General features: G+C 42.4%; 2 protein-coding genes across 11 annotated transcripts in view; one reads left to right on the top strand and one right to left on the bottom strand.

The window, feature by feature from the left end:
• The window catches only part of SP110 (SP110 nuclear body protein), a 42915-nt gene extending 23899 nt beyond the window's left edge, over positions 1–19016 (bottom strand). For 7 of the 10 annotated variants that reach the window (XM_050751115.1, XM_050751123.1, XM_050751117.1 and 4 more), the window contains exons 1-10: positions 18950–19016; positions 17123–17262; positions 14075–14222; positions 12186–12354; positions 10009–10275; positions 9595–9678; positions 8718–8801; positions 7186–7263; positions 5178–5246; positions 562–648 (exon numbers count right to left, since the gene is read on the bottom strand). In XM_050751115.1, the coding sequence (XP_050607072.1) occupies positions 562–648; positions 5178–5246; positions 7186–7263; positions 8718–8801; positions 9595–9678; positions 10009–10275; positions 12186–12354; positions 14075–14221 (985 nt within the window). In that variant the 5' untranslated portion in view covers position 14222; positions 17123–17262; positions 18950–19016. Of the gene's footprint in view, positions 1–210; positions 271–561; positions 649–5177; positions 5247–7185; positions 7264–8717; positions 8802–9594; positions 9679–10008; positions 10276–12185; positions 12355–14074; positions 14223–17122; positions 17263–18949 lie in introns of all 10 variants that reach the window. The other 3 variants (XM_050751119.1, XM_050751121.1, XM_050751120.1) reach the window with 3 other exon arrangements.
• A 3510-nt stretch (positions 19017–22526) lies between these two features.
• SP140 (SP140 nuclear body protein) overlaps positions 22527–27934 on the top strand; it is a 95540-nt gene continuing 90132 nt past the window's right edge. The window contains exon 1 of the mRNA XM_050751203.1: positions 22527–22699. Within this exon, the coding sequence (XP_050607160.1) occupies positions 22641–22699 (59 nt within the window). The 5' untranslated portion in view covers positions 22527–22640. The remainder of the gene's footprint in view (positions 22700–27934) is intronic.

Genomic DNA, 27934 nt, shown 5'->3' with positions numbered 1-27934 from the left:
CGCGCCCGGCCTATATCCTTCTTCTTACATGTACCTTTCTTTGTTTCCCCAAATTACCATCTGCTTTCACTCCTGGTATGACCTGTTGCAATCAACTAGATAAATCTCCGGAAATCCTAGAGCTTATTTCCTGATTTTCGTTGTGTTGACCACACCACAAGGTGGCCACACAGTCTGGTCTAGGTGGAGAGGAAGTATCTTACAAAGTACCTCTCCAGGTTCCCCAGGGCCCGTGTATGGTACAGGAGATTTCCAAAAGTTTCCAGGTGCCTTCAGTGGGCAAAGTGCAAGGTATTAAAAAACCTGAGAGGCAAGGACCCTGCCAAGAAGGCGGCTACCATGAGGGAGAGATGGAAGGTAAGGCTGAGACCCAGAGGAGGTGCAATGCCAGAGGATGCAGAGGTGAGTTTGCTTCATTGTGGAAAGAGAACACAATTTTCACTGGCTGCTGACTTTAGAAGCTGATCCCACAGGATGACCACTGTCCTGTTGAACAAGAACGTTTCTCTGCAGGTTAGAAAGGACACAGACTGTGCAGCCACCCCTCCCACATGCAAGTACCGTGATATCCGCAGGCCACTTCCGGAGGAAAAGGCATGGGTGAACCCTTAAGACGAGGCGGAACCGGAAGCCCAGTGGGACGCAGGGCTGGCGGGAAGTTCAAACACGGAAATTACTGAAAATTTATCCAGAAGGGGTGGGGCAGCCTGATAGAGCCTAAAACTTGCCTTTCATTGTCAAGTTTAGGTTTTTTCTCTGCATAACTAAAGGAGTGTTTCAGAGATGAGAACACTTACAGAAAATACGAGAGTGTTGTATGTATATTTTCAGCACTACTATGTATTTTTTTCTCTTACAATTTTGAAACATCTTTTTATGTGTTTTATTTTTTTAAAAATAAAGCTGATTAATTAAATGTAAAATAATATGACTCTTAAAAATATCTCTGTTGGGCTGCGGGCAGGGAGGAATGGAGAGTTGTTTAATGGGTACAGGGTTTTAGTTTTACAAGATAAAAGAGTCCTGGAGATGGATGGTGGCGATGGTTGCACAACATTGCGAATGTATTTTAATACCATTGAACTATGCACCTAAAAATGGTTGAGATGATAAATTTTATGTCATACGTATTTTACCCTAATAAAATATTGGAAAATTGGAAAAAAGAAAATTTAAAGCACATCATCTGTCACATTTAAAATAAAATGGTTCCTTTAAAAAACCTGAAAAAATTCATTTAAATACCGTATGAAGAAAGGCAAATCTGGAAGAGGCTGGCATCCCTTTGGTAGCTTGGCAGAGAGGTGTCAAAAGGTCAGAGTTACCTCAACAGAACTGACCATCTGACACCATCCCCCGACTCCAGAGGTTTCCCCTCTCTAACAAAGTCACTTCTCTGACCAGGGAGTGTTCATAATTGTATGGTTGCATAGACATTCCCTATCTCCCTAATCCTATAATGTGTAGAGCATTGTGGCAGTGGGCATCTTAGTACTGGGCTGTTGGCCATGGGGTGTGCAGACTACCTATGTCTGCCCTAAATGTGGGATAATAAGAATTTGGAGAATTGTATTGGAAATTTCCCTCCAATAACCTTTAGTTTATGTCTACACCACGTGGTGCCCATGGTGTCTATGACCCCTTTTCATAACACAATAATAAATTCATAAACTATCCTTTGTCAGATCATTACTCAAATTTTGGGTTACAGAAAATATGGTTTCTTTCATTTGTTTTTCATTTAAAAAATAATAGCTCATTTGTGCCAGGACATTACCATCTAGCCTAGAAGAGACACATTATATAAGTAATTACAACAGAGTATTTGGAATCTTCCAAAAGAGCCAGTGCTGGGTACTGTAGAAACTGTGGGATCAGCTTGGCTAATTTAGGGGTCAGAGTATGCATTCCTAAGATAGACATAAGCCAACACCACTGATGAAAAGAAGATAACTAAACATTTAGGGAGAGTAGCGTAGGTTCAGAATATAGCATCCAAAAAGAATAGCACACGCCAAGGATCAAAGGGAAGTGAAATGAAATGGGAGGAAATGAAAGTTCAGAGTGGTTGACTGGAGTTTTAAGTGGAAAGAGATATATTAATAGTTGGAGGGTAAGGCATGGGTTAGACTGGAGAGAGCTTTAACAATCACATTAAGTGAACACTACCCTAAGGGCAATAGGAGACCATGGACAAGATTTAAGCATGGAAATAAACTAATCAGATTTTAATGTAGAAAAAAAGAGGGTGAACCAACAGATCTTGTCAATATGCTAATAGAGTTCAGTTAGTCATGGATGACTAAGGTTTTTGCTTGGCGCCTGGGTAGATCAGGTTCCTCATTTCAAGTTAAATAAACTACAAAAGGCTCCCAAGGGCCTGTGAAACCCTACATAATCTGATTCTTGTCTACTTTTTCACTTTCTACCCCCTTCTTTCTTCATCATTGCCAACAACACTGGTCGTTCCTCTCTGCCTCAGGTTCTTTGCACTTTTGAGTCCCTCTGCCTGGACTATCCAATCCAAAGTGACTCCCACCCCAAACTGCAAGTCACTATTGTAACCCTATCCATTATTTTCTTCCATCCTGCATCACTACTTGAAATTATCTTGTTTATGTGCTTTCTAGTTTACATTCTTTCTCTCCCCCAGCCAGGATGTATAAGCTCCATGAGCTTTCCCCTTTCTTTTTTACTCACTTTCTTGCTTTCTCTCTTTAAAATAAAAACTGTCTTCAGCTTTCAGAATGGGTATATACAGTTAGTGCTCACTGCATATTTGTTGAATAAATGCCTGAATGGTACTTAGAAGACTAGGTTTTTGGTGAAGAAGATGAATTTAATTTCAGGTATATTGAGACTGTAGTGTCAATGGGAGACTTGCAAACAAAGATGCCCAGTGTGCAGCTGGCTATGTGTTTCTTGAAGACAAACCTGAGTTGAAGATGTAGACTTGGGAGCCGTCAGTGTAAAGGTGGTAATTGAAGTTGTGAGAGTGTTTGACAAAGCTCAGGAGTGTGAGTTGAATAACCTGATCAGTTTACACTAAACCAAGGAGGCCCATAGAGAACACACACAACATGGTGAGAGGCCATTGACTAATAAGTAGAATGGGGGAGAAAGCAGTTTGTTTCTCCTTCCTGCCCAGGAAGGTCACTTACTTTTCATAGAATGGAATCATTTCTGTAAAGTATCTTAAAAGGACACCAGCCCTGTGATTTTGGACACTGGGATCATACTAAGGGTAAACTAAGTCAGGGAAAAGGCGCTTTAAGCCGCTGGCTTAGGTTGCCATCTATTGCTTTGTTTCCCTTTGTAGCTAGAGTTGTCTACATATGTTATCGCCTCCCATTCATTATCCTCCCCAGACAACTGGCTCCTGCCTCCATCACCAAAATTTTTCTTAAATTTTCCAGTGATTCTTTCTGACCAAACTCAAGGCCCTGTTCTCTGAATTTATCTTAGTCTTTCAGTATAGTCAACCATTCCCTCTTGGCTTGCTAATATGTTCTTTCTTGGTGCGCCTGTCTTGACTGGTGTCATTCCCTCAGTCTGCCTTGCTAGATTCCTCTTCCACTGGGATTTCTGAGAGCAGGGCTAGGTCTGTGGTTCTCTTTTCTTCTCCCATAGATCAGAATACCTTTATTTTACTGATAACTCAAAAATATAAATATATATATTTATAGTTATATATATATCTGGTCCAGATATATATATATATGGATGCAGATGAAATATATCTGCAGATGATATATATATATACACACACTCATATATATATATGCACCAGACTTTTTCCATGAATGCCAAATTGCCGTATTTGTGGAGAATATAACTTCCTGATTTCTCAGTGTTCCTGTAAAAAGCCCTAGCCCTCAAGACATAGAAATGTATACAATATAAATATAGGAAATATTTGCTTTCACTTCCCCAGAAACATTGTACTCTTCACATACCACAAGAATTAGAGCTATAGCTCTTTTTCTAGTTAATTGCTCTGATCTAAAGGGATAATAAAACTTCTCTTATCACCTGAGATGTCCAGATGGGTTTACCCAGGACTAGCTTCCTAGGTTAAATCCTAAAGTACCAGGAAAACTGGAGTGGTCTTTCCCTAGGTATCTGTATATCACAAGGGATAAAGCCCAGAACTTGGAGACATCTTTAGGTCATAAAAGTCAGCAACACCTGGAGTTTCTCTGGCCTTTGCAAAGATGCATTTAAATTCCAAAGGTTAGGATGGGGACCTTGGGAATCAGGATCTTTTCCATTTTATCTCAAAGCAGCAAAGTTTTTTCTTCTCCTTTCAGGAGGAAAGGATGATGGCTGTCCCTCTCATGTATCTACACAGAAAATCCATCATTTCTATATCCCTTATATATGAGTTATAGTCTATTTTGAATAGAAAGATTCCATTAGCTTTCTTAGCATTGCCTTTTGGTTTGTGTATGGGAGACAGACACTGCAGTGTTGCTCTGGCTGATGAGCTGGTTGTGAATATCAGTAAAGAATTGTTTTCCCTGGCCCAAATACCTTGTGTTCCTGCAGCACTCATATATATATATATATATATATATATATATATATATATATATATATATATGGACATACCAATGCAAGTGGAGTAACATCTCAGACCCTTTACAGTTCTTGACAAAACACACATCTATGCACAGCTGCGTAGATGGCCAGCAGAAACCTCTAAAGGAACAGGTCAAAAATTGAACTCTAAAAGTTATCCCCCCAATATATTTACATCTTCCCTTAGCAATGGGAATTAGCACTTACTCATTTAAGCCAGAAATTGAAGAATGGGCCTGGATTTTTCTCTCTTTCTCATCTGTAGCTACTATGTCAAATCCTGTCAACAATACCTGCAAAACTGATCTTCAATTGGCATTCTTTTCTGCATCTCCACTGTCAGATCTGAATCCAAGCCACTAAGAACTCTCATGGCATCTGCCCCAAAATGGCTGTCCTGTCTCCACTCTTTCCCAGCTCCAACTCATTCTTTACACTGTAGCAAAATTGAGCTTGGATTGTGTCACTTCACTGACTAAATCTCTTCAATGGCTTCCCATTGCATTTAGAATAAAATTCAATCCTCCACAGCTTGACCTATAAGCCCTGCATGAGCTGTTTCCAGCCTCCAGCTTTCTCTTGTACTTTCGTCTTACCTCTTGGGAGGCTTTTTTTCTTATGTTTCCTTTTTGGAGTTGACCAGACACATCTTTTTCTTTTCTTTCCTAAAAAGAAAGGATAATGTTTTATAGTTACAAACATTGATCTCCCAATCTTATATGTCAGTGATATTCAGCTTTTACTTTTGGCCTTCAAACCACATTGCTAGGAGGTCACTGGTGACCTTAGGTGATGCTACTTCAGGGAATAATAGGGGAAGATGGACTCTAAAATGACAGAGGAAAAGGAGAAATGAAGAAATGGAGACAGGGAGTTTAGGTAACTCACTTCTAGAAGTTTGGTTGTGAAATGAAAGAGAGCTATGGAAGTAGTTGAAGTGAGATGAGAATCAAGATAAAGCATTTTTTTAATGAGCTATGGTACATGTAATTATTGTCTGAATGCAGACTCTTGTGTGAGAGATACTGCTGTAAGGAATACTTGAGAGAGAAGGGATCATGGATACTACAAGATGAGGTGGAAGGATTGCCTTAGAAGAGAAGGAGGGAACTCAGAGGAGGAAGACAGATATAGTTAGGGTTTGCAGGGCCAGCAGCACAAATAAGGGGATTCTCATCTGATATCTGCTTATGGTGCAGGAGGGAAAGTCAATGATTGGGCAAAAAGCAGGAGGTGAGGGGGTCAGAGGTTTGAAAAATAGAGCTTGAGGTTTGAAAGGATTATTGCAGGAAGTAGCATTGTCACACAGTAAGGAGAGATGATTTGTGCTGGAACCATGAAGACCAGTGAGTGTACTCTGCCCTGCTGTGGAACTCTCTCCAGCACTGCTGGCTTTCAGACGCAGTGTACAGGAAGTCAGATGCAGTGTACAGGAAGTCAGATGCAGTGTACAGGAAGTCAGATGCAGTGTACAGGAAGTAGGTAAGTAGGGTCTTCCAAGACTTGCCAGAGAGTTCCAGGAAAAGGCAGAGAGGAAAGGCAGATTTAAGATAATGGCAATAGATTACTGAAATGATGACTCTTGGACTGTGAATTAGTGTCAATGTTAAAAAGCTGGGCAACAAAGAAAAGCAGATGATGGCTTGGAAGGAGGAAAGGCCAGTGGACTGGTGATCCAAATGAGGTTGAAGGAACTTTAGAGGAAATAATAAATAAATAAGAACAGAAAAACATGTTTTTGATTCTTTTTGGTTTGTTTGTTAGAATTGGACTGGGAAAAAGAGTGATCAGAGGTTGAATGATAGTACAGAAGGAGAAAAGCTCAAGGATAGGTATCAAAAAAGGAATTCTGAAATTAACTGTTGGGAAATTGAGCCAGATGTGAATGATGATAGGGTCTATAGGTTGCCTTTGGATATGGGAGGCCAAGAATTGGTGGAGGAAAAAGTCATGGAAAATGAGAAGATGAAGGATTTGAGGGGCCAGAGTATTGGATAACAGAGTTGTCTGTTATCCATGTGTACCCTGAAGGCATCTAGGATGATGCTGTGACTTGAAATGACAGAAAAACAGCCTTTGAAAGGATTATTGGGGAAATTATTGGATGATATTGATGATGAGTGAGCAAACATTTTAATTGAATGGTTAAGCCTCAAAGGAGAGGATCAGGGAGGCAGGGGCTGGATGGGGTCAGTAGGCAGCAAAGGATGGACATCTAACCTGCCTCTCACCATGAGGTGTGAGTGATGGATGGCAGAGAATGCCCAGCCATGTCTTAAGAGGAAGTGGGTTCCTCTCTGGGGAACCAACTTTCAGTTAAAGACGGAAGTGCAATTAACACAGAAGTTGTGAATATAGGAGATTGATTATTTTCAGAAAAGGCAATTCCAATGGCATATTTCAATATCCCCAAATGCCTTCTGGTTTCCTGATAATTTTCATAAAGACCTTTCTGGAAGATGCAGTGAATGGAAATAGCAGAAACAAACTGCGTGTGGCATCAGGACTGTGGTCACATAGTGGTGCTCTTGACAAGACACAGAAAAACAGAAAGCAACTCAGAATTCACCCTTCTGACCTCTACAGGAGAAATGCTTTCCTTACCTTTCTTGTTTGAAGGTGTGCTGGACACCTCCTGGGGCTTTTCTGGGTCATTTGGTTCTGGAGAATCATCTCTTATCTCTGACAAAAGAAATATAAGTCACTTCAGAGCTCAGATCCAGTGAAGAGAAAGTGCTGAGGGAAGTCAATGGAAGAACTAGAAAAGTAGAAAGTACATGCAGCCCAGGGCTGGGAAGCTGCTAGCCCTAAGAATTCCCTGGCTGTGTCTTGATTTTTACTAGCTTGTGGTTATTATTACCTACGTGACCATCACAGGGAACTCGGGCACAACTGCCCCACAGCAGAGGCTCAGTCTGATCTTTTTAGAGAGATTATCTTATGGATGGAAGAGAAGTGAGTGAAGAGGGTACAATGAATGGAAATTGCAGAAATAAACTGTGCTGGGTATCATGACTCTAGTCACTTAGTTGCTGCTCCCAGCAGCCCTTGCGCAAGGAATGAAGCTGAGAGCGGAAAGTGGTGACATTGAAATCTGATGTCCACGATGGAGGGGAATGTCTTTGCTGTATGAAAAATACATCTTATTGCTTTGATGTCTATGCACGGATATTCTTTAACTGCTCTATCTGTGGTTATTTTACTTGGAGAAATAGCAAAGAAGGCTCAGTGCCTTATATATTTCTGTATACAAGGATTGTTTGAAGAAAGCAGGAGCAAGCTTGTGCTTCCTAGCACCTGTTAACAGCAAAGATATATAAAGCTCTGCTAGCTTTTGCTGCACAAAGAAAGGCAGAGGATTTGAAGCCATTACAAATAAAGGCCCATCTCACATAAAGCTGTCACCTTTTTCTTTACACACTGCTATGAGATTGGTCTCAAATGCTGGCCTGCGTAGGAATAGGTGACTGAGGCAGGTAGCAAACGGTCATTAGACCTTTGGAATAATTTATTACCTTTCAAATTATATTAGTAATATCAACTCTTAAACTCCAAATGATATAGAAATGACCAGGGTTGAAAGTGAAGATTCCCCACCATTAGGTTGGGGCTTGGAAGGAGGACCATCCATGTCTGCTGCACCATCACTATTAGGGCCACACAGTGTTTTTATTCATTTTCTTTGCATTGACAGAGCAGTTTTGAGCACTGCTTTATTGAAGAGGCTCAGAAGAGTGGCTCCGGCAAACAGTCCAGCCTGACTCAGTTCCCTGTGCTTTCCCCTGGGGCTCCTGCCACAACCCCTTGTGGCAGGTGAATGTTTCCCTTTCAGGCACTTTGTGGTATTTGGAGTCCAAGCCTACAGGTACTGGTGGGGCTCTGTCCATCATCATCTGTGGCCCTATCCAAGTCTACCTTTTCCAGACTTGCCTCCTTTGCCCTCCCCCAGGGACTCTGTATCCATTCAAGGGTCAGATCTCCTGCCTGTTCAAGCTCCCCAGTGCTGAGTGAACTGGAAGCTGGGCCAAGATTGAGAGGCGGGAGGAGAGCCCCCTCCCTAGAAGATCTGAATGGCCTTTCCTCTAGGTAGACACAGAAACAAAGGCAAGCTTTCAGGTTGACTAAACCAAGATTACCTGGCATAGAGCCCAACGGAGAGTGGGGCATCTCTTGGGGGTCTTCTTTATCTTTTATTTGGGAGATCAGGTTGTCACTGGCCACTGAACGGAGGAAGAAAAAGTTTCAGATCTCAGGAACAGCAAGCAGGGACCAGAATGAGGAGGAAAGAGAATGCTCTATTCCAACAAGTAAAAATGACAGGGTAACTGAGCAACCAAGGCCTGGGGAAGGATGGGATGGAGTGGGAAAGTAAGCAACCATTCACTCTCAATTAGCCACTTGTTCTTCCATTGCTGTTAGCTTCCTGATTATGTTAACCTTTTTGGATGGTAGGTATTAGAGGAGTAGATGAAATATTATTTGGATCGAAGAGGAACCCTCTTCTCAGTACTGGAGAGCTCGGGATCCATGATATCATTTTTGACAATGCCCAATATCATACCATTCTTATATTTAATGTAATTAAACTCCATTATGACAATGGTTTGGGGAGGGCAAGTGATACAATTTTAGAAGCTACATATCAGGTCTAGCAGACCTGTAGACATTTTATCATCTTTTCTAGTAATTTTGATCATTGCTCTTAGAATCCAAACCACATAAAAATGAAGAATGTTGAAACTCAAAGGCCCCGATAATCAGGTGGGGGTGAGGAATCAGCTAAGGGTCACTAGTGTGAGTGTTACACAGGTTACTTGTCAATTCAGAATGGTGTTTTGGTTGTTGGTTTGTTTTGCATTACTGCATTGGTGAATTGGCCCCTTCTGTTTCTTTTCCTTTGTCACGCCCAGTTCCTTTTCCCATGGTTCCCACCATAGCCTATTGGTTGGCAGATGCATGTTCTCCCTTCACAGCCACCCTGAGCTAAGCTGTATCAGCCCCAGTCGGTATTACCTGGCACAGTGCTAGCGAGGAGGCTGGGCATCTCTTCTGAGTCTTCTTCCTCATTCATTTTGGATGTCAACTCATCATTGGTCACTGAAGGAGGAAAGGAAATTATTACAGATTACAGCGACTGGATGTCAGGGAGGAGGGTGAATGTTAAAAGTGCCTGGAACAGATAGAGCATCAAGGCACAAGGGCAGTGGGTTGGAATGTCGCAGGTGTGGGAAGCAGGTTTTCTAGACTCTAGGTCTTACCCACTCCCCGGCAGTGCTCATAGTCCCTCTTGAAAAGGGTTGTGTATGGGTAGGTGGGTGCAAGAGAAGAACTAGGACAATACAAGTCAAGACGCTGGGATTGGAGGCAACATGGCACAGGCACCTTAGGCTGAGGATATACGGGTGTTGGATGGGATCTGCTTCTCACCTGGAGTGCTTCTTCCTTCCTGGATGAGTCCAGAGAGAGGCAGGACAGGGTCAGATGGGCTGGGCGACTCACTCAGGATCTCATCGCTTTGCTGCGAGGATGTTCCAGGCTCACTGACTCTTGGCGCACAGGGTGAAGAGCTTGGTTGAGGCGGTTGTGGTGGGGGCAGCGCCAGTGGGGTACGGAGGGAGCTTCCTTCTGCTAGGCCAGTTGGGGCTTCAAGTAGGACTGGTGTGTCTCTGCTCTGCTGTTCATAGGAAGCGCCAACTGGGATTGGTGAAGGGACACACATCAGTACCCTGGAGACTCAGAATTACTTGGGGAAGGGGATTTCTTAATTCATGCCTTCCAATAGGATGGGGCCATGGAGTTATTCATTGTCCCCCAGGTGCAGAGAACTAACTCATTGTCATCATTATCCATTTGTGGCCCATTTCTATTTTATTTATCTGGTTTGGGCATTGAGTGCCACAATAACTGCATCTAAGCCCCGATCTAATACCAAAATGGTTTCACACAGAAAAGTTGAGTTTGGGTTTGTACGCAGGGATTTAATTTTCTTTAATCTTGGTGTCATATGATTTAGTCAATAATGAACATGCTATAGTTTTAAAAGAGGTCTCTGTTTTCATAAATAAACAGATCACACTTCCCCAAAGCAAATAAGAGAAAACAAAAATTCCTCAGCAGGTGTATTAGGACATCTATATTCTGGTTTCTGTTCATTTCTGCAGAGTCAGCTTCTGCGGCTTCTATTGTACCCTGTGATCTGGTCACACCCAGCTTTCTCTCCCATCCACAACACCCCAGACCCTTGGCTTTCCACATGCTATTCCCTTGCACGGCTAGTGCTGGGTTTCTCTTAAGATTCTTCTCCATAATTTATTTCAGAAGTAAAATGGTCTCGACCAGTGAATGGAAAAAGGAAAGGAACTTCAAATTTTGGAAAGGGATCCAGAACAGAATCATCAAGTTGAAGATCCTGGAAGATGACTGAAGCTCAGCCAGGTTAGGGGCACATCAGTGTGTGGGTCTCCATGGCTTTCAGGTGTTCTTAGCACAGCCTTTAAAGCCATGCCTCTCCTAATGTTCTCTGTATGCTGCCAGGACAGTGGGCCCTACCTGGAGGTGGACTTGCCCCTTTCACTGTCCCTTTAGCTCAAGAAATCATCTCCCCCTTTAGGTGGAAGCCTTTTGATGGTGAAGTGTCAGAGAGCAAAGGAGGAACTGTCAACAATGGTGATTCCACTAATGAAAATATCACAATCCAATGTGAGCTGGTGGTCCTTTGCTTGTTGTTCTGAGGTAAGTGAACATATGATTTGGCCAGTGTTTTACTTCCAACCTAAAATGACTTTACTGCCTGCTCTCTTTCCCTGGCTGCTTTCTTCCCAGCTCTGCCACGGTTCTTTTTCCTGCTCCTTTATTTATCCAATCTCTTTTCTTTCTCCATGTACTTCATGCTCCATTCTTTCTCAGACCCTCTCTTTCTGCGGCTACATCTGCGGTTCCCTCCCTTTCTCTGTAGCTACTTTTCTTCCCTTCTCTAGCTTTACAATCTGCCTTCCAGCTGTCCCTGTCTGGACTAGTGGTTAAAATCTTGGGCCCTGGTATTGGGAGACCGAAGTAGGACTCTTGCTCTGCTTCTTAACCGACAAGTAATTGTGGGAAAATTACCTCTGGGCTTTAATTTCTCTGTCAGTCAAATGGGGATAAAAATGACTTCAAAGGGTTGTTTTAAAGATGACATGAGATAATCAAACAAAGTGTTTGCGATAATGCACCATAAAAAGATACTTAGTATTATCCGTCCTTACTCATATTTCTTCCTCCCTGACTCTCCTTGTCCTTCCACTAGACGTGATCTCTGTAACTTTGCATTTCTGTCATTTTATGCATTCCCTATAGATTGTCCAGTGTGCCAAATTCTATGATTTTTTCCAAATTCATAGCACACGTAAGAAATGTTTATGTCCTCTAGAAATTCATTTTAGAGAGCTGGAATCAGCTTTAGCAAGGGGCTGCTCCTGAAGCTGTACCAATGAGAGAATATGATCCATTCCTCCCCAGAGAGAAAGTGGGGGATTAATATGCACATTCCACAGGGCTAGAAGTAAACCCCGACTTTTACCATAGCAACTTTTTAAATGCAAAAAGGACTTGAGAAATCTCATTACCACGTTTGAAGCTTCTGTAAATCGTCACCAGATTGGGATATTCATGCAGGTTAATTTGACTGAACAATGTCACCAGAAGAGACAGGTTAAAAGTCCTCTCCAGTTGGGTGAGAATGTTGTGCACCACTCTGGATACAGGGACCAAATTTCTACAGGCTTCCAGAGATTCCTTAAAAAATGGAGTGAAGGTTTTTATAAATGACTATAAAATCGAATGGGAAGTTATACATTTACGATTTTCTAAGTTTTAAGAAAGCTACCTTACTCTTTTAAGAAGAAATTTAACATAAAATATATAGTCATAGTCACATTCTCTAAGGTAGAGCGGTCACATTTTACCATGCTTATTTTTGAAACTTTACACATATTTGGATGACTATCAACAAAAATAAATAATTTAGCTTTCTTAAAGTAAGTCTATATTCTGAATCCAACTTTCAGGCACATTTGAGACGAGAGAGAAATCTGAAGGAAGGAAAGTGGAGTTAAAGGATGCTACTACGTAACTGACTCTTTAATGCTCTGGGCAGGATACTTCAGCAGTGGTTCTAGTGATGGTCACAGAGGCAATTCTGCTGGTTGCTTGTTAGCCTCTGCTCAGTCTCTCTCTGTGTCTTTCAAACTTGAAATGACCCGAATAGATTCCAGCCACAGAGAAGTCTCCCTGAGAATTTTCCTTGCTGAGAGGATGGACAAAAGGAGAAATATGGCAAGAGAGAACTGATTGCAAATACTTATTGAACATCTACTAGGCTCAGTCAGCAAGTCTTTGGGTACACAGCACTGAATAAGACCAACATAGAGCTGCCTATATTTGGGGGGCAGGGTAGGCACCGTCAGGTGGAGAAGATGGGCATTAATAAACACAAATACCCATTTACAATTGAGAGTAGTATTATGGAGGGAAATCATAGATTGCTATGGAACTGAATAACTAAGAGGTCTTAATGAGATGAGTGGGCCAAGGAGATATCTCTGAGGGGCGATCTCTGGGCTGTGATCTGAAGAGGAAGTTGGGGCCAACCAGACTGAGACTAGGGAAGATTGCTGGCACTTCCCCGAGTCTAGGGCTCAATAAATGCTTTTAAAAACCAAAATTGTATAAAAATAGGTCCACTTTGTCCACATAGCATATCTTCCAGTGCCTGCCTGTCTCACATCAGAATGCACTGTGAGCAATATAAGCTGTTATAAATTGGAATGATGCCTGTAGTGAGTTGAATTGCCTAATTCAACTAATTCACTAATGCCTGTAGTGAGATGCCTGTAGTGAATTGAATGGTGCCCCTCTCAGCCAAGATATAGCCATCCAGAACCTGTGAATGCGAACTTACTTGGAAAAAGTGTCTTTGCAGTTGTAATTTTTGAGATATTTTCATCTTTGATTTGAGATAAAATCATCTTTGATTAGGGTGACCCTAAATCCAAGTGTCCTCAGAAGATTAGGTTGAAGACTCAAAAGAGAGGTGATGTAGAGATGAAAACAGATTAGAGTGATGTGTCTACAAGGCAAGGAACACCAAGGATTTCCAGCAGCCACCAGAAGCTAGGAGATAGGCAGGGATTGGATTCTCCTTAGGGCCTCTAGAAGGAATCAACCCTGTCAACACCTTGATTTTGGACTTCTGGCCTCCACAACTGAGAGAATATATTTCTGTTGTTTTAAGCTACCTAGTTTGTAGTCATTGTTACATCAATGACACCCTAGAAACCAATACAGCCCCTATGACACCCTCTCTCCTAACCACCCCCACCTTCTGTGATAATGAACACACCCGGGCTGGGCCTTCCAAACTCTGGAAGCCCTGGTGGTTTGTGGTTTGAGATCTTAATAATCAGGCATATTTGGTGGGGGCTGGGCTGCCATGGAAGGGTTCAACATGACTCACCATGTACATTGTCTTAGTGATGATGGAGTTGTCTAGGAGTCCTTCAAAGAAGGGAAATGGCTTGTGTATGGCATAGGCGATCCCCAGCTTCTGGTGCATGAAGTGCTGAAAAAGAGCCTCTTCCATGGCTCTTGTCATGGTGAACATCCTATGGAAAGAGGCATGATAAAAAATAGAAGCAAAGGCCGGGCGCGATGGATCATGCCTGTAATCCCAGCACTTTGGGAGGCTGAGGTGGGCGGATCACCTGAGGTCAAGAGATTGAGACCATCCTGGCCAATATGGTGAAGCCTGTCTCTACTAAAAATACAAAAATTAACTGGGAGTGGTGGCGTGGGCCTGTAGTCCCAGCTACTTGGGAGGCTGATGCAGGAGAATCGCTTGAACCCGGGAGGTGGAGGTTGCAGTGAGCCAAGATGGTGCCACTGCACTCTAGCCTGGGTGACAGAGCGAGACTCCATCAAAAAAAAAAAAAAAAAAAATAGAAGCAAAGACCTTGAGGAATGTGGGGAGCTTCTCTCTGCATTAAATGGGCAGATCTAAAGGTAGGCATTCTGGTCCCAAAGGCATCCTTAGTACCTGCAAAGCAATGTCTGCCTAAAAGGCTCATGGGTATAGGAAACAATGACAATTCCCAGCAACAATGGAGGCTGAGAGTGACTGAAAATATAATGACAGAATCCCAAGGCGCTGCAGGTAAACATAAGGAAGATATTAAAAGTAGCTAATATTTATAGAGTGTTTCCTGTGTGCCAGACTTTGTTCTAAGGGTTTCATATGCAGTAACTTATCTGATCTTCATAAAACCCTTGTGAGATGGCTCCTATGGCTGCACCTGTTTACACTGTTGAGGACACTGAGACATAGAAAGGTTTAATAACTTGCCCCAGGGTTGCACAACTCAAGAGTGTAAGAGCTGGGAGCAAATCCCGATTCCAGGCTTAGAGTCCTAACTATGTGTTCCATGGCCACATTGATCTGGGTTAAACAAGATGACCCGGGCTGTAGCTGAAGCCATTAACTAGCAATGCTCATGCAACAGGGACCACCCTAAAATGGGTAGAGTCCGGCTGGAAACCTGATAATATTTAGAAACTTTAATAAACCACTCCCAATCTTCAACACAAATGGGCCAAGCATAAATAAAAGCATGAGGGCTGAGAAAGGCATACTTAGTAAAAGTGACTTAACTGACATGTTCAGTGCCACCATTTCATGTCTCAGACGTGTGCCTTTTCCCATGACCATGCAGCATTTATTAAAGATTGGCCATTTATGGACCATGAGGAGATATCAATAAGTTCTAATGGGAAGAAAATTTATAAATGACATTCTTGACAAATTGTCAAGAAAAGGAAAAGCACTCACAAAACATTCAATCAACTTGAGGATTTTTAACAAACAGAACAAACGTGGATTCCATTTTTCCAACTTCATTTTGTGTTGAACAGAAAACTAAATTGTAATTAACAACTGTTTCCAGGGATTTAATCCCAGTGGCGGATTAAGCACCATAGTCTCTTTCTCCTCATTCCCCAATGTTTTTAACTTGGCAGAAAAAAGCACTCATGAAAAGAATAATCTGCAATAGCCCTGGAAAACAAGAAAAGATGCCACTGAGAATCTGTGGTCGGGAAGAAGTCTTGGAAGATAGAGAACAGATAGGAGAGAAATCTACTATCCACAATATGCCTAGGGGAAGGAGATAGTGCAAAGATCAGTGCAAAGTCAGAGAAAGTCAGAATAAACATATACTAAGAAGAGGAAGGGGTCTTGGGGGCTCCTTTTAGAACAATTCATTATACAGCAGCGCTCAGCACAGGAAGTCTGGAGCTTCCTCATTCTTCATCTGTCATGAGTCCCAAAGATGAAAGGGAGGCACAGAGAGGTTTAGTAAGTCACACAAGGTATTCAGTGGCAAAGCAGAGCTTGTCTGGCTTAGATTTTTATTACGTAAAGAGATTTTGCAAATGAATAAGCAAAGACAAACATCCAACTAGAAAATAAAAAAGCAACATACATGAACAGAGAGTGATAAAAGAATAAGCCAAATGTGCAATGAATATACGATAAGCATGTTAACTAGCTGGTAGAAAGTATAAATGAAGGCTAGGCATGGTAGCTCATGCCTGTAATCCCAGCATTTTGGGAGGTCGAGGTGGGAGGATCACCTGAGGTCAGGAGTTCGAGACCAGCCTGGCCAACATGGTGAAACCCTGTCTCTACTAAAAATACAAAAATTAGTTGGGCGTGGTGGTGCACACCTATAGTCCCAGCTACTCAGGAGGCTGAGGCAGAAGGTTGAACCCAGGAGGCAGAGGTTGCAGTGATCTGAGATGGTGCCATTGCACTCCAGCCTGGGCAACAGAGCAAGACTCCGTCTCAAAACAACAACAAACAAACAAAGCGTAAATGAAGACAATTTGATAACATATTTGTCTATCAAATTGGCCAAGATAGAAAATAATAGCAATAATCTCAGACACTGTGAGTGGGAAGGTCAACAGGTCCAAATGTTCTGGAGGCTGATTCAGTAATCAGTGTCCAATGCCCTGAAACATGGGCTCCTTTGAATTTCCACTTCTAATAATTTATTTCAAGGAAATAATCATGAGTGTGTTTAGAGAAAATATATAAAAAGTTCACGATACACTAGAGAGGAAATTAAATGTACTCTCATTTTTTCTTTTCCACCAGCTTCCCAAATACCTCTAGTCATTTACACAACGGATAACAGATGAGCTGCCTATTGCCGGCAGTGTAGGATGAGAGCTTAGGTGAGGGTAGAGGGCAAATCTCGGTTCCATTCACAGTAACAGGCTGGACTCTATGGCGAAAAAAAGAGGTGTCAGTGTTCCCTCCATGTGCCCCCTTTTAACAGTCTCCTAATAAGTACCACGTGCTTGAGCTCTGACAGAGCCTCCGAGTTTCAATAGGTGAACTCCACAATAGGTGAACTCCACCCTGCAGCTGCTGCCGGAAAGTTAACTGCAGTCGCCTCTGCAGTCGCCAAGGGCGAAGAATAAAGCAGCAAACACAGAAACTCACCTGGACTTTGAGTTTGTCGTTCCTGCCCCTTTCCAGGAGCTGGGCCGGGGATCACTCCTCGAAGATTGGGAGAGTTACAGGGAGATGGTAGCAGGCAAAACAGGAAGTCCGTGCTTTGACAAACGCAGTAAGGGGCCGGGCTTCAGAGAAAAGAAAAGTGAAAGTTTTCGGAGTTTGCCAAGCAGGAAGCTGAAGGCAGGTCAGTGCCTGCAGCCTCTCTCCACCTCCTCATGGGCGCTTGTGAGGCTCCCGGGACGTCTCGGCAGTTGGGATTTGTGGGAGGGCGTGCTGCCAGTGGGGATCAGCCCAGAGAGAGGCGTATGGGAGGAGGAGGCATAGGGGTCCAGCCCCAGCGGCAGTGGGAACGGGGAACGCAGCGTCCAACTGCTTCCCTACCCACATCTATTTTCCCATGACTTGTCCTCATTCTGTACATTTTAGGTTGATGAAAATGTTCTCAAATTGGATTGTGGTGATGTTTACGTAACTGAATAAATTCAGTGGAATTTATCCAGTGTGTTATCAAACTAACAGCACACACAAAAAAGAGAATGTGCCAGAAATGCCTAGAATTTGTCAGGATAAGATTATTACAAGAAATTGAAATGTAAGGGAACCTGCACATGAACTGGAATTGTGCAGAGGCAGGCAGACCTCCAGGCAGAAAAATGGCTGAGAGCTGGGCAGGTAGTTGGGAGCCTGGAGTCTGAAGCAGAGCTGGGGCCTGCTGATTCCAGAGCAGCAACTCAAGGGCTGGCAGGGACACCCCTTCTCGTGCCCCCTTTAAAGATCCCTAATATACATTGACATGTGGGGCCTATGAAAAATCCTTAACTATTGGCCAGGCACAGTGGCTCATGCCTATAATCCCAGCACTTTAGGAGCCCAAGATGGGAGGATTGCTTGAGCCTAGGAGTTTGAGACCAGCCTGGACAACATAGTGAGACCCCATCTCTATAAAAAATAAAAAAATAAAAAATTAACTGAGTGTGGTGGCATGTACCTTGTAGTCCTAGTTACTGAGGAGGCTGAGGCTGGAGGCTTGCTTGAGCCCAGGAGTTCAAGGCCACACAGAGCTATGATTGCACCACTGCACTATAGAAATCGATGTAACTTTGGGCCAGGCATGGTGGCTCACGCCTGTAATCCCAGCACTTTGGGAGGCTGAGGCGGGTGGATCACGAGGTCAGGAGTTTGAGACCATCCTGGCCAACATGGTGAAACCACATCTCTACTAAAAATACAAAAACTAGCTGGATGTGGTGGCGTGAGCCTGTAATCCCAGCTACTTGGGAGGCTGAGGTAGGAGAATCGCTTGAACCCAGGAGGTTGAGGTTGCAGTGAGCTGAGATCGCACCACTGCACTCCAGCCTGAGTGACGCAGCAAGACTCCATCTCGGGAACAAAGAAAAGAAATCTATGTAAGTTTGATTAAATCAATAATTCTCAAATGTATAGGACCCCCAAGTTCCCCTACCAGGACACCCACAAACTCCTCAGATACAAGATGGCAGACATGGATCTAAAGTTTAAGAAGCTTTGAAACCAAGACTAACTGCACAAGAGCGAGCCCTTCTATGCAGGAACAAACACAGCATATCCCACCCAAGTATGTACAGAATAGCAGACCAGCTTTGCAGGTAATGGCTGTGGGTGAAACAGAGGCATGGAAGACACAGCCAGGAAAAATGCAATGCTGACAGCTGAGGAGAGGGTGCATTGATGCCTCAGCACGCAGTAACATACGGTGCTGTGATGCAGGGGATGGTGGTGGTAAAGGAATTAAGGAATTAAGGTTATTTTATGGAAATGTCACATGTCACTTACCCTCCACATCACCTGGATAGCCCCTTCATGGGCGTCTGAGGAGCCTGGCAGCAAGAACTTCTTCCTTTAGATCTCTTCAGAGATATACCAGGCAAATGCAAAACAAACAAACAAAAGTAAAACAGGAGTGGGAAAATAAAGTCAATGTCAAATCAGGCAAAAATTGTTACATGAAAAAAGACAGCTGTGAATGAGGATGAAAGATGTTTATTCTAAGCCATATATGCTTGGCTGGGCACAGTGACTCAGGCCTGTAGCTTAGCTAGCACTTTGGGAGCAGGCAGATCACTTGAGGCAGGCAGATCACTTGAGGCCAGGAATTCAAGACCAGCCTTGCCAACATGGCAAAATCCCATCTCTACTAAAAACACAAAAAAATTAGCTGGGCGTGGTAGCACATGCCTGTAATACGAGCTACTCAGGAGGCTGAGGCATGAGAATCACTTGAATTCAGGAGCTGGAGGTTGCAGTGAGCTGAGACTGCACCACAGCAGTCTAGCCTGGGCAACAGTGTCAGACCCCGCCTCAAAAAAAAAAAAACATGCTTGACAATATGGTAATAATGGGAAAACCTCACCTGTTAATTCACATGCTAGTGATTAAATACTGAGAATCTATTAAAATTATATACAATTCTTTTTAGCTTCAGTTTATTGAGGTATAAAATTTATTCATTGTAATGTACATTTTACCAAATGTAAGTACTACACCAGTCAAGATGCAGACCATTTCTAGGCTGGGAGAGTCGCTTGCGCCTATAATCCCTGCATTTTGGGAGGTCGAGGCAGGAGGATCGCTTGAGCCCAGGTGTTTGAGACCAGCCTGGACAACAGAGCAAGTCCTCATCTCTATAAAAATACATTTTTAAAAATTAATTGGGCATGGTGGTACATACCTGTGGTCCCCGCTACCAGGGAGACAGAAGTGGGAGAATTGCTTGAGCCCGGGAGGTCCAGTCTGGTGAGCAGTGAGAGAGTGAGATCCTGTCTCACAAAAAAAAAAAAAAAAAAAAAAAAACATACACACCATTTCTGTTACCCTAGAAAGTTCCCTGTGTTCTTTGCAGATAATCCCCTCCTTAAGGCCAGCACCAGGCAACCACTGATCTGCTTTCTGTCACCACAGATTAGTTTTGTGTGTATTAAGGTGTTTTTGTTTGTTTTGTTTTGTTTCAATGAAAGCACATGGAATGCACTTTTGGTGTATGACTTTCTTTTCCTCATCATCATGCTTTTGAGATTCATCCCTGCTGTTGTGGGTCAGTAATTTATTCTTCTTTAGCTGGTATGCTGGCCGCCAAGATCTTGCTCATCCTGTCTGATCAGCATGTTGTCACCAGTGTCATCAATCAGTCTGACATTCTTTTTCTTTTTTTTTTTTTTTTGAGACACAATCATGCTCTGTCATCAGGCTAGAGTGCTGTGGTGTGATCTTGGCTCACTGCAACCTCTGCCTTCAGGTTCAAGCGATTCTCTTGCTTCAGCCTCCCGAGTAGCTGGGACTACAGGTGCATGCCACCATATCCGGCTAATTTTTGTATTTTTAGTAGAGACGGGGTTTCACCATGTTGGCCAGGATGGTCTTGATCTCCTGACCTCGTGATCTGCCTGCCTCGGCCTCCCAAAGAGCTGGGATTACAGGCGTGAGCCACCATGCCCAGCCCAGTCTGACATTCTATGGGATGTTCAGGTGATCCAGATATCATTCAACTATATTATAACAAAGGGCAAATGAGTTAATATAACCTGCCTAGACTGCCTACTTTCTTAACTTAGTCCTCTGGCTTTCCCATACATTCTGTGAGCTACCCAATATAGTTCTAAGAAATTGACTTTTTGCCCGAGTTTTAGCCAGAGTCGGTTTGGATTATTTTTACTCCCAAATCCTGACTGATAAAAATGTTGGGTACCAGAGGTTGAATTATAGGCAAGAGATATTCAAGGAAATACGATCAATCTGGGATTGGTTATCTGACATAATTGGACATAAAAACAGTGAATGTCCCCATTAGCATGCAGAGTCAGGAGTTTGGGAGTCATGAGCAAACATGGGTAAGAGAGAGAGATCCAGACATATGCAAGACCTGGTAGGCACAGTGACCCTGCCTACTGAAAAAGGTGTCCTCATCAGTGTTCTGGAGTCTGTCCCGACCACATTGGTCTCTGTTCCTTTGGTAGAAAGAAAGCAGAGGCCGGGCGCGGTGGCTCAAGCCTGTAATCCCAGCACTTTGGGAGGCCGAGACGGGCAGATCACAAGGTTAGGAGATCGAGACCATCCTGGCTAACAGGGTGAAACCCCGTCTCTACCAAAAAATACAAAAAGCTAGCCGGGCGAGGTGGTGGGCGCCTGTAGTCTCAGCTACTCGGGAGGCTGAGGCAGGAGAATGGCGTGAACCCGGGAGGCGGAGCTTGCAGTGAGCTGAGATCCGGCCACTGCACTCCAGCCTGGGCAACAGAGCGAGACTCCGTCTCAAAAAAAAAAAAAAAAAAAAAAAAAAAAAAAGAAAGCAGAAGTGAGAAAGGGGTAGAAATTTCTTGCACTCTATAATTTGCAAACTTATGTATGCAGAAAAAGTAGCATTCGGGAGCACATCTTTTGGAAAAATACTGCTTTGCCTCTGGCTTTTTAATCCTCACTACTGCTCCATCACTGGCCCTGGGTTCTACCCATACCCTGGCTCTCATCAGCCCCCTGTCTTTGACCCATTTTTCTGCCTGGATTTCTAGTCCTGTGGTTTTATTTTTTATATTTGCCCTTTGCTTCCATTTATCACTGGACTTTATGCTAATATAGTGTGTTTTTGTAAATTGTTTCAAATCCTTTACAGAATGAGGGCTGGATATAAATGAAAAATTGTGTGTAAACATAAATGTAATACAGCTATCCTCCTGTATCATATTGTCCTTGAAGGTCTAGATAATCTCAGCTCCAAACCATTTCCCCATCCAATGAGAAGGCTGTCACTTTCCTCAAGATTTCAGTGAGATGCTTGAAGCTCAGTTTTCTCCCAGTCACCCCTGGCTGCAGTTGTGAAGTGCCCACCGTATTTGAGAAAACTTAGAAATGCACCTCACTTTTCTGCCCAACCTCTGCACTTGCATTTGGTTGGAGTTGAGATAGTTGTCTTTTACTTCTGTCTGCTTTCATGGAGTGCTAAGAGCATCTCCCCTGCTTTATAATGCATGGTATTTCAGTTCTCTCTGGCCCCATGTCCAATCACTGGGCCTAACCCATCCAGCCCAGGCTCACTAAGGTGCATGGCCAGCCCTGGAGCCTGACTGAAGATTTCAAATGCCTGGTCTTCACTTGTCCTTCTCAGCCACCTCAGCAAGGGGTAGGGACAAATATGGAGTTTACTTCCTCCTCATGAAGGCATCTTACCTCAAAACAACTTCGACTTGCTTGAGTTGAATGACTTTACAACCCTCTTTCCTTGGCAGGAAAAAGTGACCCCGTCTTCTGTGGCCTCGTGGGGCTGGCTTTGCTCCTCCTCCCTTGACTGAGGGACGTCATGGAGATTGGGTGGAGGGAGGACTGTAGAGTTGGTGCACCTACGTCAGCTGGTTAGGCAATTTCACTTTTCTTTTCCTCTTTGGCTGAGCCCCGAGGGGCAGTTGGCAGCTTTACCTCAGAGCTGCAGGAAGGGAAGGGGCAGTGAAAATCTAATCGGGTGTGATCCTAGGCCAAGCTCATGGCCCAGCGGGGCCAGCAGGGGCAGATGGCAAGTGGAGACAGCAATCTCAACTCCAGGTGGGTCATCGTCTCCTTTCCCGTCTGTCCTTCATTTCTGGTAGGGTTCCCATTCATACTTGTTATTTAATGTCTACCCAGCTTCACTCTACACGTATACAATAGAATTAGGTTACAAATAAATAACGAGGCAATCAGATTTTTTAAATTGCAGGGATTGGCTGTTGGATAGACTCAGGGATGCCGTGACTCACATCATCTTCCTATTCTCTTACATCTGCAAATGGCTGGACTGGAGCCATTTGAACATCATGCCCCTTCTGAGGCTTTGCTGTAGGATTGGATAATTCCCCGTGACCTCTGAACCCTCTCATCTTCCCCAGGCCTCCTTTATCCCCACTCCAAAAGACAACTCTGTCTAAAAAAGATCTTTTTAGAAGAATTAAAATCCAAATGCCTGTCTGTTGTCACACCTGCCAGGCTGTGTAGTTGGGGACCAGCTCTGCTCTGAGCCCATCTATGTGGCTTTTAGCCCTAGAGTCAGTTCAGGATCTCTGAATACTTGGTAGGAGGAAGTGAAAGAGATGAGACCCAACAAAAAAGGCAGCAGGTGGAGAGTGAGTACTGCTTTTGCCTTTTTTATTCTTCTGTTCTGGTATGTTTTACATATCTGGTCAGAGAAGCCTGGAAATCATCTTTAAAAAATATAAGACAACGAGACCAGCCTGACCAACATGGAGAAACCCTGTCTCTACTAAAAATACAAAATTATCTGGGTGTGGTGGCACATGCCTGTAATCCCAGCTACTCATGAGGCTGAGGCAGAATAATCGAGTGAACCAGGAAGGCAGGGTGAGCTGAGATCGTGCCATTGCACTCCAGCCTGGGCAAAAAGAGTGAAACTCCATCTCAAAAAACAAAAACAAAAACAAAAAACAAGAACGTCAATACAGTCATTTCTTCTTATCTGTGGATTCTGTATCCATGGATCTAACCAACCATGAATGCAAAATATTTTCTAAAAATTAAAAACATAAATAACAACAATAAAAAGTAATATAAAAGTTTAAAATACAATATAACTATTTGTATAGCATTTACATTGTATTAGGTATTATAAGTCTAGAGATGATTTAAAATATACAGGAGGATGTGCATGGGTTATATGCAAATACTATACCTTTTATATCAGGGACTTGAGCATCCATGGATTTTGATATCCGTGGAGGGTCCTGGAACCGATTCCCCCTGGATACCAAGGGATAACTGTACATTCTTGATAAAAAGGAAAACAATGTATGAAATGTAAAAGTCTATGGAAACTTGTCTAATTGGGACTCTGTGCCAAGGCTACTTGTGGCACTGGTACAGCCCCAAGAAAGCAAAAGCTGTCGGTATCATCAGCAGTAGTGGTGGCCCCAGGCTGGTTTTCAGTGCCCAGTGCCACCACTCCCAGACAGGCATCCCAGTCATCTCTTTCACTTGCTCTCTAGCGAAGGGAAGATGAGCCAGCGGAGCTCAAAGTCCAGGCAGCCCATGGTCACCAAGTAGGAAGAAGATGGCACTGAGAGGTGACGATGGGGTAACGCTAACCTCAAAGAATGAGTCAGGAAGTGTTGCCTCTGCTCCTATTTTTGGAAGAAATTGTGAAAAATGATGTCATTTCTTCCTTAAATATCTGGTAGGATTAGCTAGTGATACCACTTGGGCCTAGTACTTTCCTTTCTGGAGGGCTATTAAGTATTGATTCAAATTTCTTTTTTTTTTTTTTTTTTTTTTTTTTGAGACGGAGTCTTGCTCTGTCGCCCAGGCTGGAGTGCAGTGGCCGGATCTCAGCTCACTGCAAGCTTCGCCTCCCGGGTTCACGCCTTTCTCCTGCCTCAGCCTCCCAAGTAGCTGGGACTACAGGCGCCCGCCACCACGCCTGGCTAGTTTTTTGTATTTTTTAGTAGAGATGGGGTTTCACCGTGTTAGCCAGGATGGTCTCGATCTCCTGACCTCGTGATCCGCCCGTCTCGGCCTCCCAAAGTGCTGGGATTACAGGCTTGAGCCACCGCGCCCGGCCTTCAAATTTCTTTAATAGATATAGGCCTATTCAGACAACCTATCTCTTGTGCAAGTTTTGGTTAGTTTGCCTCTTAAAGAATTTGTTCATTTCATCTGTGACCAAATCTGTAGGTGTGGAGTCTATAGTTTTCTTTTATTACCTTTTCATTGTCCGCGGAATTCATAGTGATGACCCTTCTTTCATTCTGATCATTTCTGTCTTCTCTATTTTTTTCTTTGTTAGCCTGGCTAGAAGTTTATTAATTAATTCTTTGAAAAGAATCAGCTTTTGGTTTCATTAAGTTTCTCGAATGTTTTCCTGTTTCAATTTCATTAATTTCCACTTTAATTATTATTATTATTTTTTCTGCTTGCATCAGGCTTAAATGGCTCCTTTTTTTCTCTAGTTTCCTCAGATGAAAGCTTGGATTATTGATTTAGATATTTCTCTTCTATTATATGCATTTAATGCTATACATTTCCTTCTAAGTGCTGCTTTTGTTGCATCCCATTCATTTTAAGAAGTTGTTTTCCTTTTCATTTAGTTTAAAATATTTTTAAATTATTTTGAGACTTCTTATTTGACCCTAGAACTGTGCTGGTTAATCTGGAAATATTTTGGAATTTTCCAGTTATTTTTCTCTTACTGATTTCTAGTTTATGGTCTGAGAACAAACTTTTATGATTTCTATTCTTTTAAATTTGTAAAGGTGTGTCTTATGGCTCAAAATGAGGTACATCTTGGCAAATATTCTGTGTGAGCTTAAAAAGTACATGCATTCTGCTATTGTTAAATGGAGTATCATATAAACGTCAGTTAGATCAAGTCAATTGCTATATCCTTACTGATTTTCTGCTTGTGTGATATGTCAATTAATAAAAAAGAAGTGTTGAAGCCTTCAACAATAGTAGTGAATTTGTCTGTTTCTCTTTATCGTTCTATCAGTTTTTGCCTCATACGTTTTACCATTAGTTTGCTAGTTGCATACATATTAAGGATTGTGTACCTTCTTGAAGAATTGACAATTTTATCATAATGTAATGCCCCTCTTTAATCCCTGATGATTTTCCTTGTTCTGAAGCTGCTTTGTCTGACACTGATATAGCTACTGTAACTTTTCTTTGATTCGTGTTGGCATGGTGTATCTTGTTCCATCCCTTTATCTTTAACCTATCTTTTAAAATATATTTACAATGACTTTCTCATAGACAACATATAGTTGGGTGTTTTGTGTTTTTATGTACTCTGTTGATCTCTTGTCTTTTAATTGGTGTTTTAGACCATTGGCATTAACGTGGTTATTAATGTAGTTAGATTAATATCTACCACATTTGTGAATGTTGTTTTGTACCTATCGTTTTCATCTTTTCTTCCTTTTTTCCCTGCCTTTTCTGGTTTAATTGAGCATTTTATGATTCTATATTCTCTCCTTTCTTAGCATATCATTATACTTCTTTTAAAATGTTTTTAGTGGTTCCCTGAAGTTTGTAATATATATTTACAGTGAATCATGTCCATTTTAATTACACTCTATCACTTAATGAGTAGAGAATACACCAAGCAACTGAACATCCCAAGTTCTGTCCTCCTGTTCTTTTTAACATTGTGAAATGACTGACAATGTTAAAAAGAACAGGAAGGCTTCTAGTCATTCCACTTATTTATGTCCCGTAACCACTCAATATGTTGTTGATATGATTAATTTGAACAAACAGCTTCATTTTAGGTCAAGTTGGAGTAGGAAAAATGAAAACGTTTTATTATATCTGCGTTTATTTCTTCTCTGATGCTCTTTCTTTCTCTATGTAAATCTGAGTTTCTGGCCCATATCATTTTCCCTTTGCATAAAGAAATTCTTTTACCATTTTCACACGGGGTAGGCTTTCTGACCATGAATTCCCTCAGTTCTTGTTTATTTGAGAAAATCTTGATTTCTACTTTACTTGGAAGGTTAATTGCACAGGATGTAGAAGTCCACATAGGCTTTTTTTTTTTTTTCTTTCATCACTTTAAATATTTCTTTCTACTTTCTTTGCTTGCATGGTTTTTAATGAGAAATCTGATGTAATTTTATCCTTCTTTCGCAGGTAAGGGTTGGTTGGTTTGTTTTTTTTTTCCCCCACCCCCTGACTTTTTTCAATATTTTCTCTGTCTTTTGTATACTGCAGTTTGAATATAAAACTGTGATTGCCAAACTAGACTCTTCTTGTCCGCTGCCCAGAAAAGCCACACACTGCAAATAGTAGGAGTTGCAGGAGAGAAAGAATTTAATAATCGCAGGGCCAGACAAGCGGGAGATGTTTCTCAAGTCCATCTCCCCAAGAATTCAGAGACTAGGCTTTCTTAAGGATAGTTTGGTAGACAGGGGCTGGGGAACAGGGAAATGCTGATTGCTTAGGTTGGGAATGAAATCACTGGGGGCTGAAGTGATGTTCCTGTGCTGAGTCATTTCCTGGGTGGGGGTCACAGGACCTAGTTACCAATCCTGTGGTATTGGCTGGTCCGTTAGAATGCAAGGTCTGAAAAATACCTCAAACACCAGTCTTAGGCTTTACAATACTGAAGTTATCTATAGGAGCAACTGGAGTGGTTATGACTCTTGTGACCTCCAGCTACATGACTCCTGAACCATAATTCTAATCTTGTAGCCAATTTGTTAGTTTTACAAAAGTGGTTTTGGTCTCAGAGGAAGGAGGGGGTAAGTTTTGGGAAGGGATTGTTATAATCTTTGTTTTAAAGTTAAACTATAAACTAAATGCTTCTCATTGTTAGCTTGGTGTACACCCAGGAGTGAGCAAGGACAGTTTGTGAGGTTAGAAGCAAGATGGGGTCAGTTAATTTAGATTTCTCTCACTGTCATAATTTTTGCAAAGGTAGTTTCAATATGTCTAAATCTAGATCATTGGATATTTATGCCGCTTGCTGTTTGATGAGCTTCCTGAATCTGTGGTTTGTTGTTTGTCATTACTTTTGGAAAATTCTTGGCTATCACTACTTGATTATTTCTTCTGCTCTATTTTATCTTTCTTCTCCTTCTCATATTCCAGTTACATATTTGTCACACTTTATGAAATTATTCCAGCATTCTTGGATATTGTGTTCTGTTTTGTTTTTCCTCTTTTTTTCTCTTTACATTTCAATTTGAGGAGTTCCTTTTGACATATCTTCAATTCACTGATTCTTTCCTTGGCCATGTCCAGGCTACTGATGAACCCATCAAAGGCATTCTTCATTTCTGTTTCATTGTT

Source organism: Macaca thibetana, chromosome 12, assembly GCF_024542745.1.
Source record: "Macaca thibetana thibetana isolate TM-01 chromosome 12, ASM2454274v1, whole genome shotgun sequence".
NCBI lineage: Eukaryota > Metazoa > Chordata > Mammalia > Primates > Cercopithecidae > Macaca > Macaca thibetana.
The sequence above is the reverse complement of the archived record's forward strand: the minus strand, read 5'-3'. Positions and strand labels throughout refer to the sequence as shown.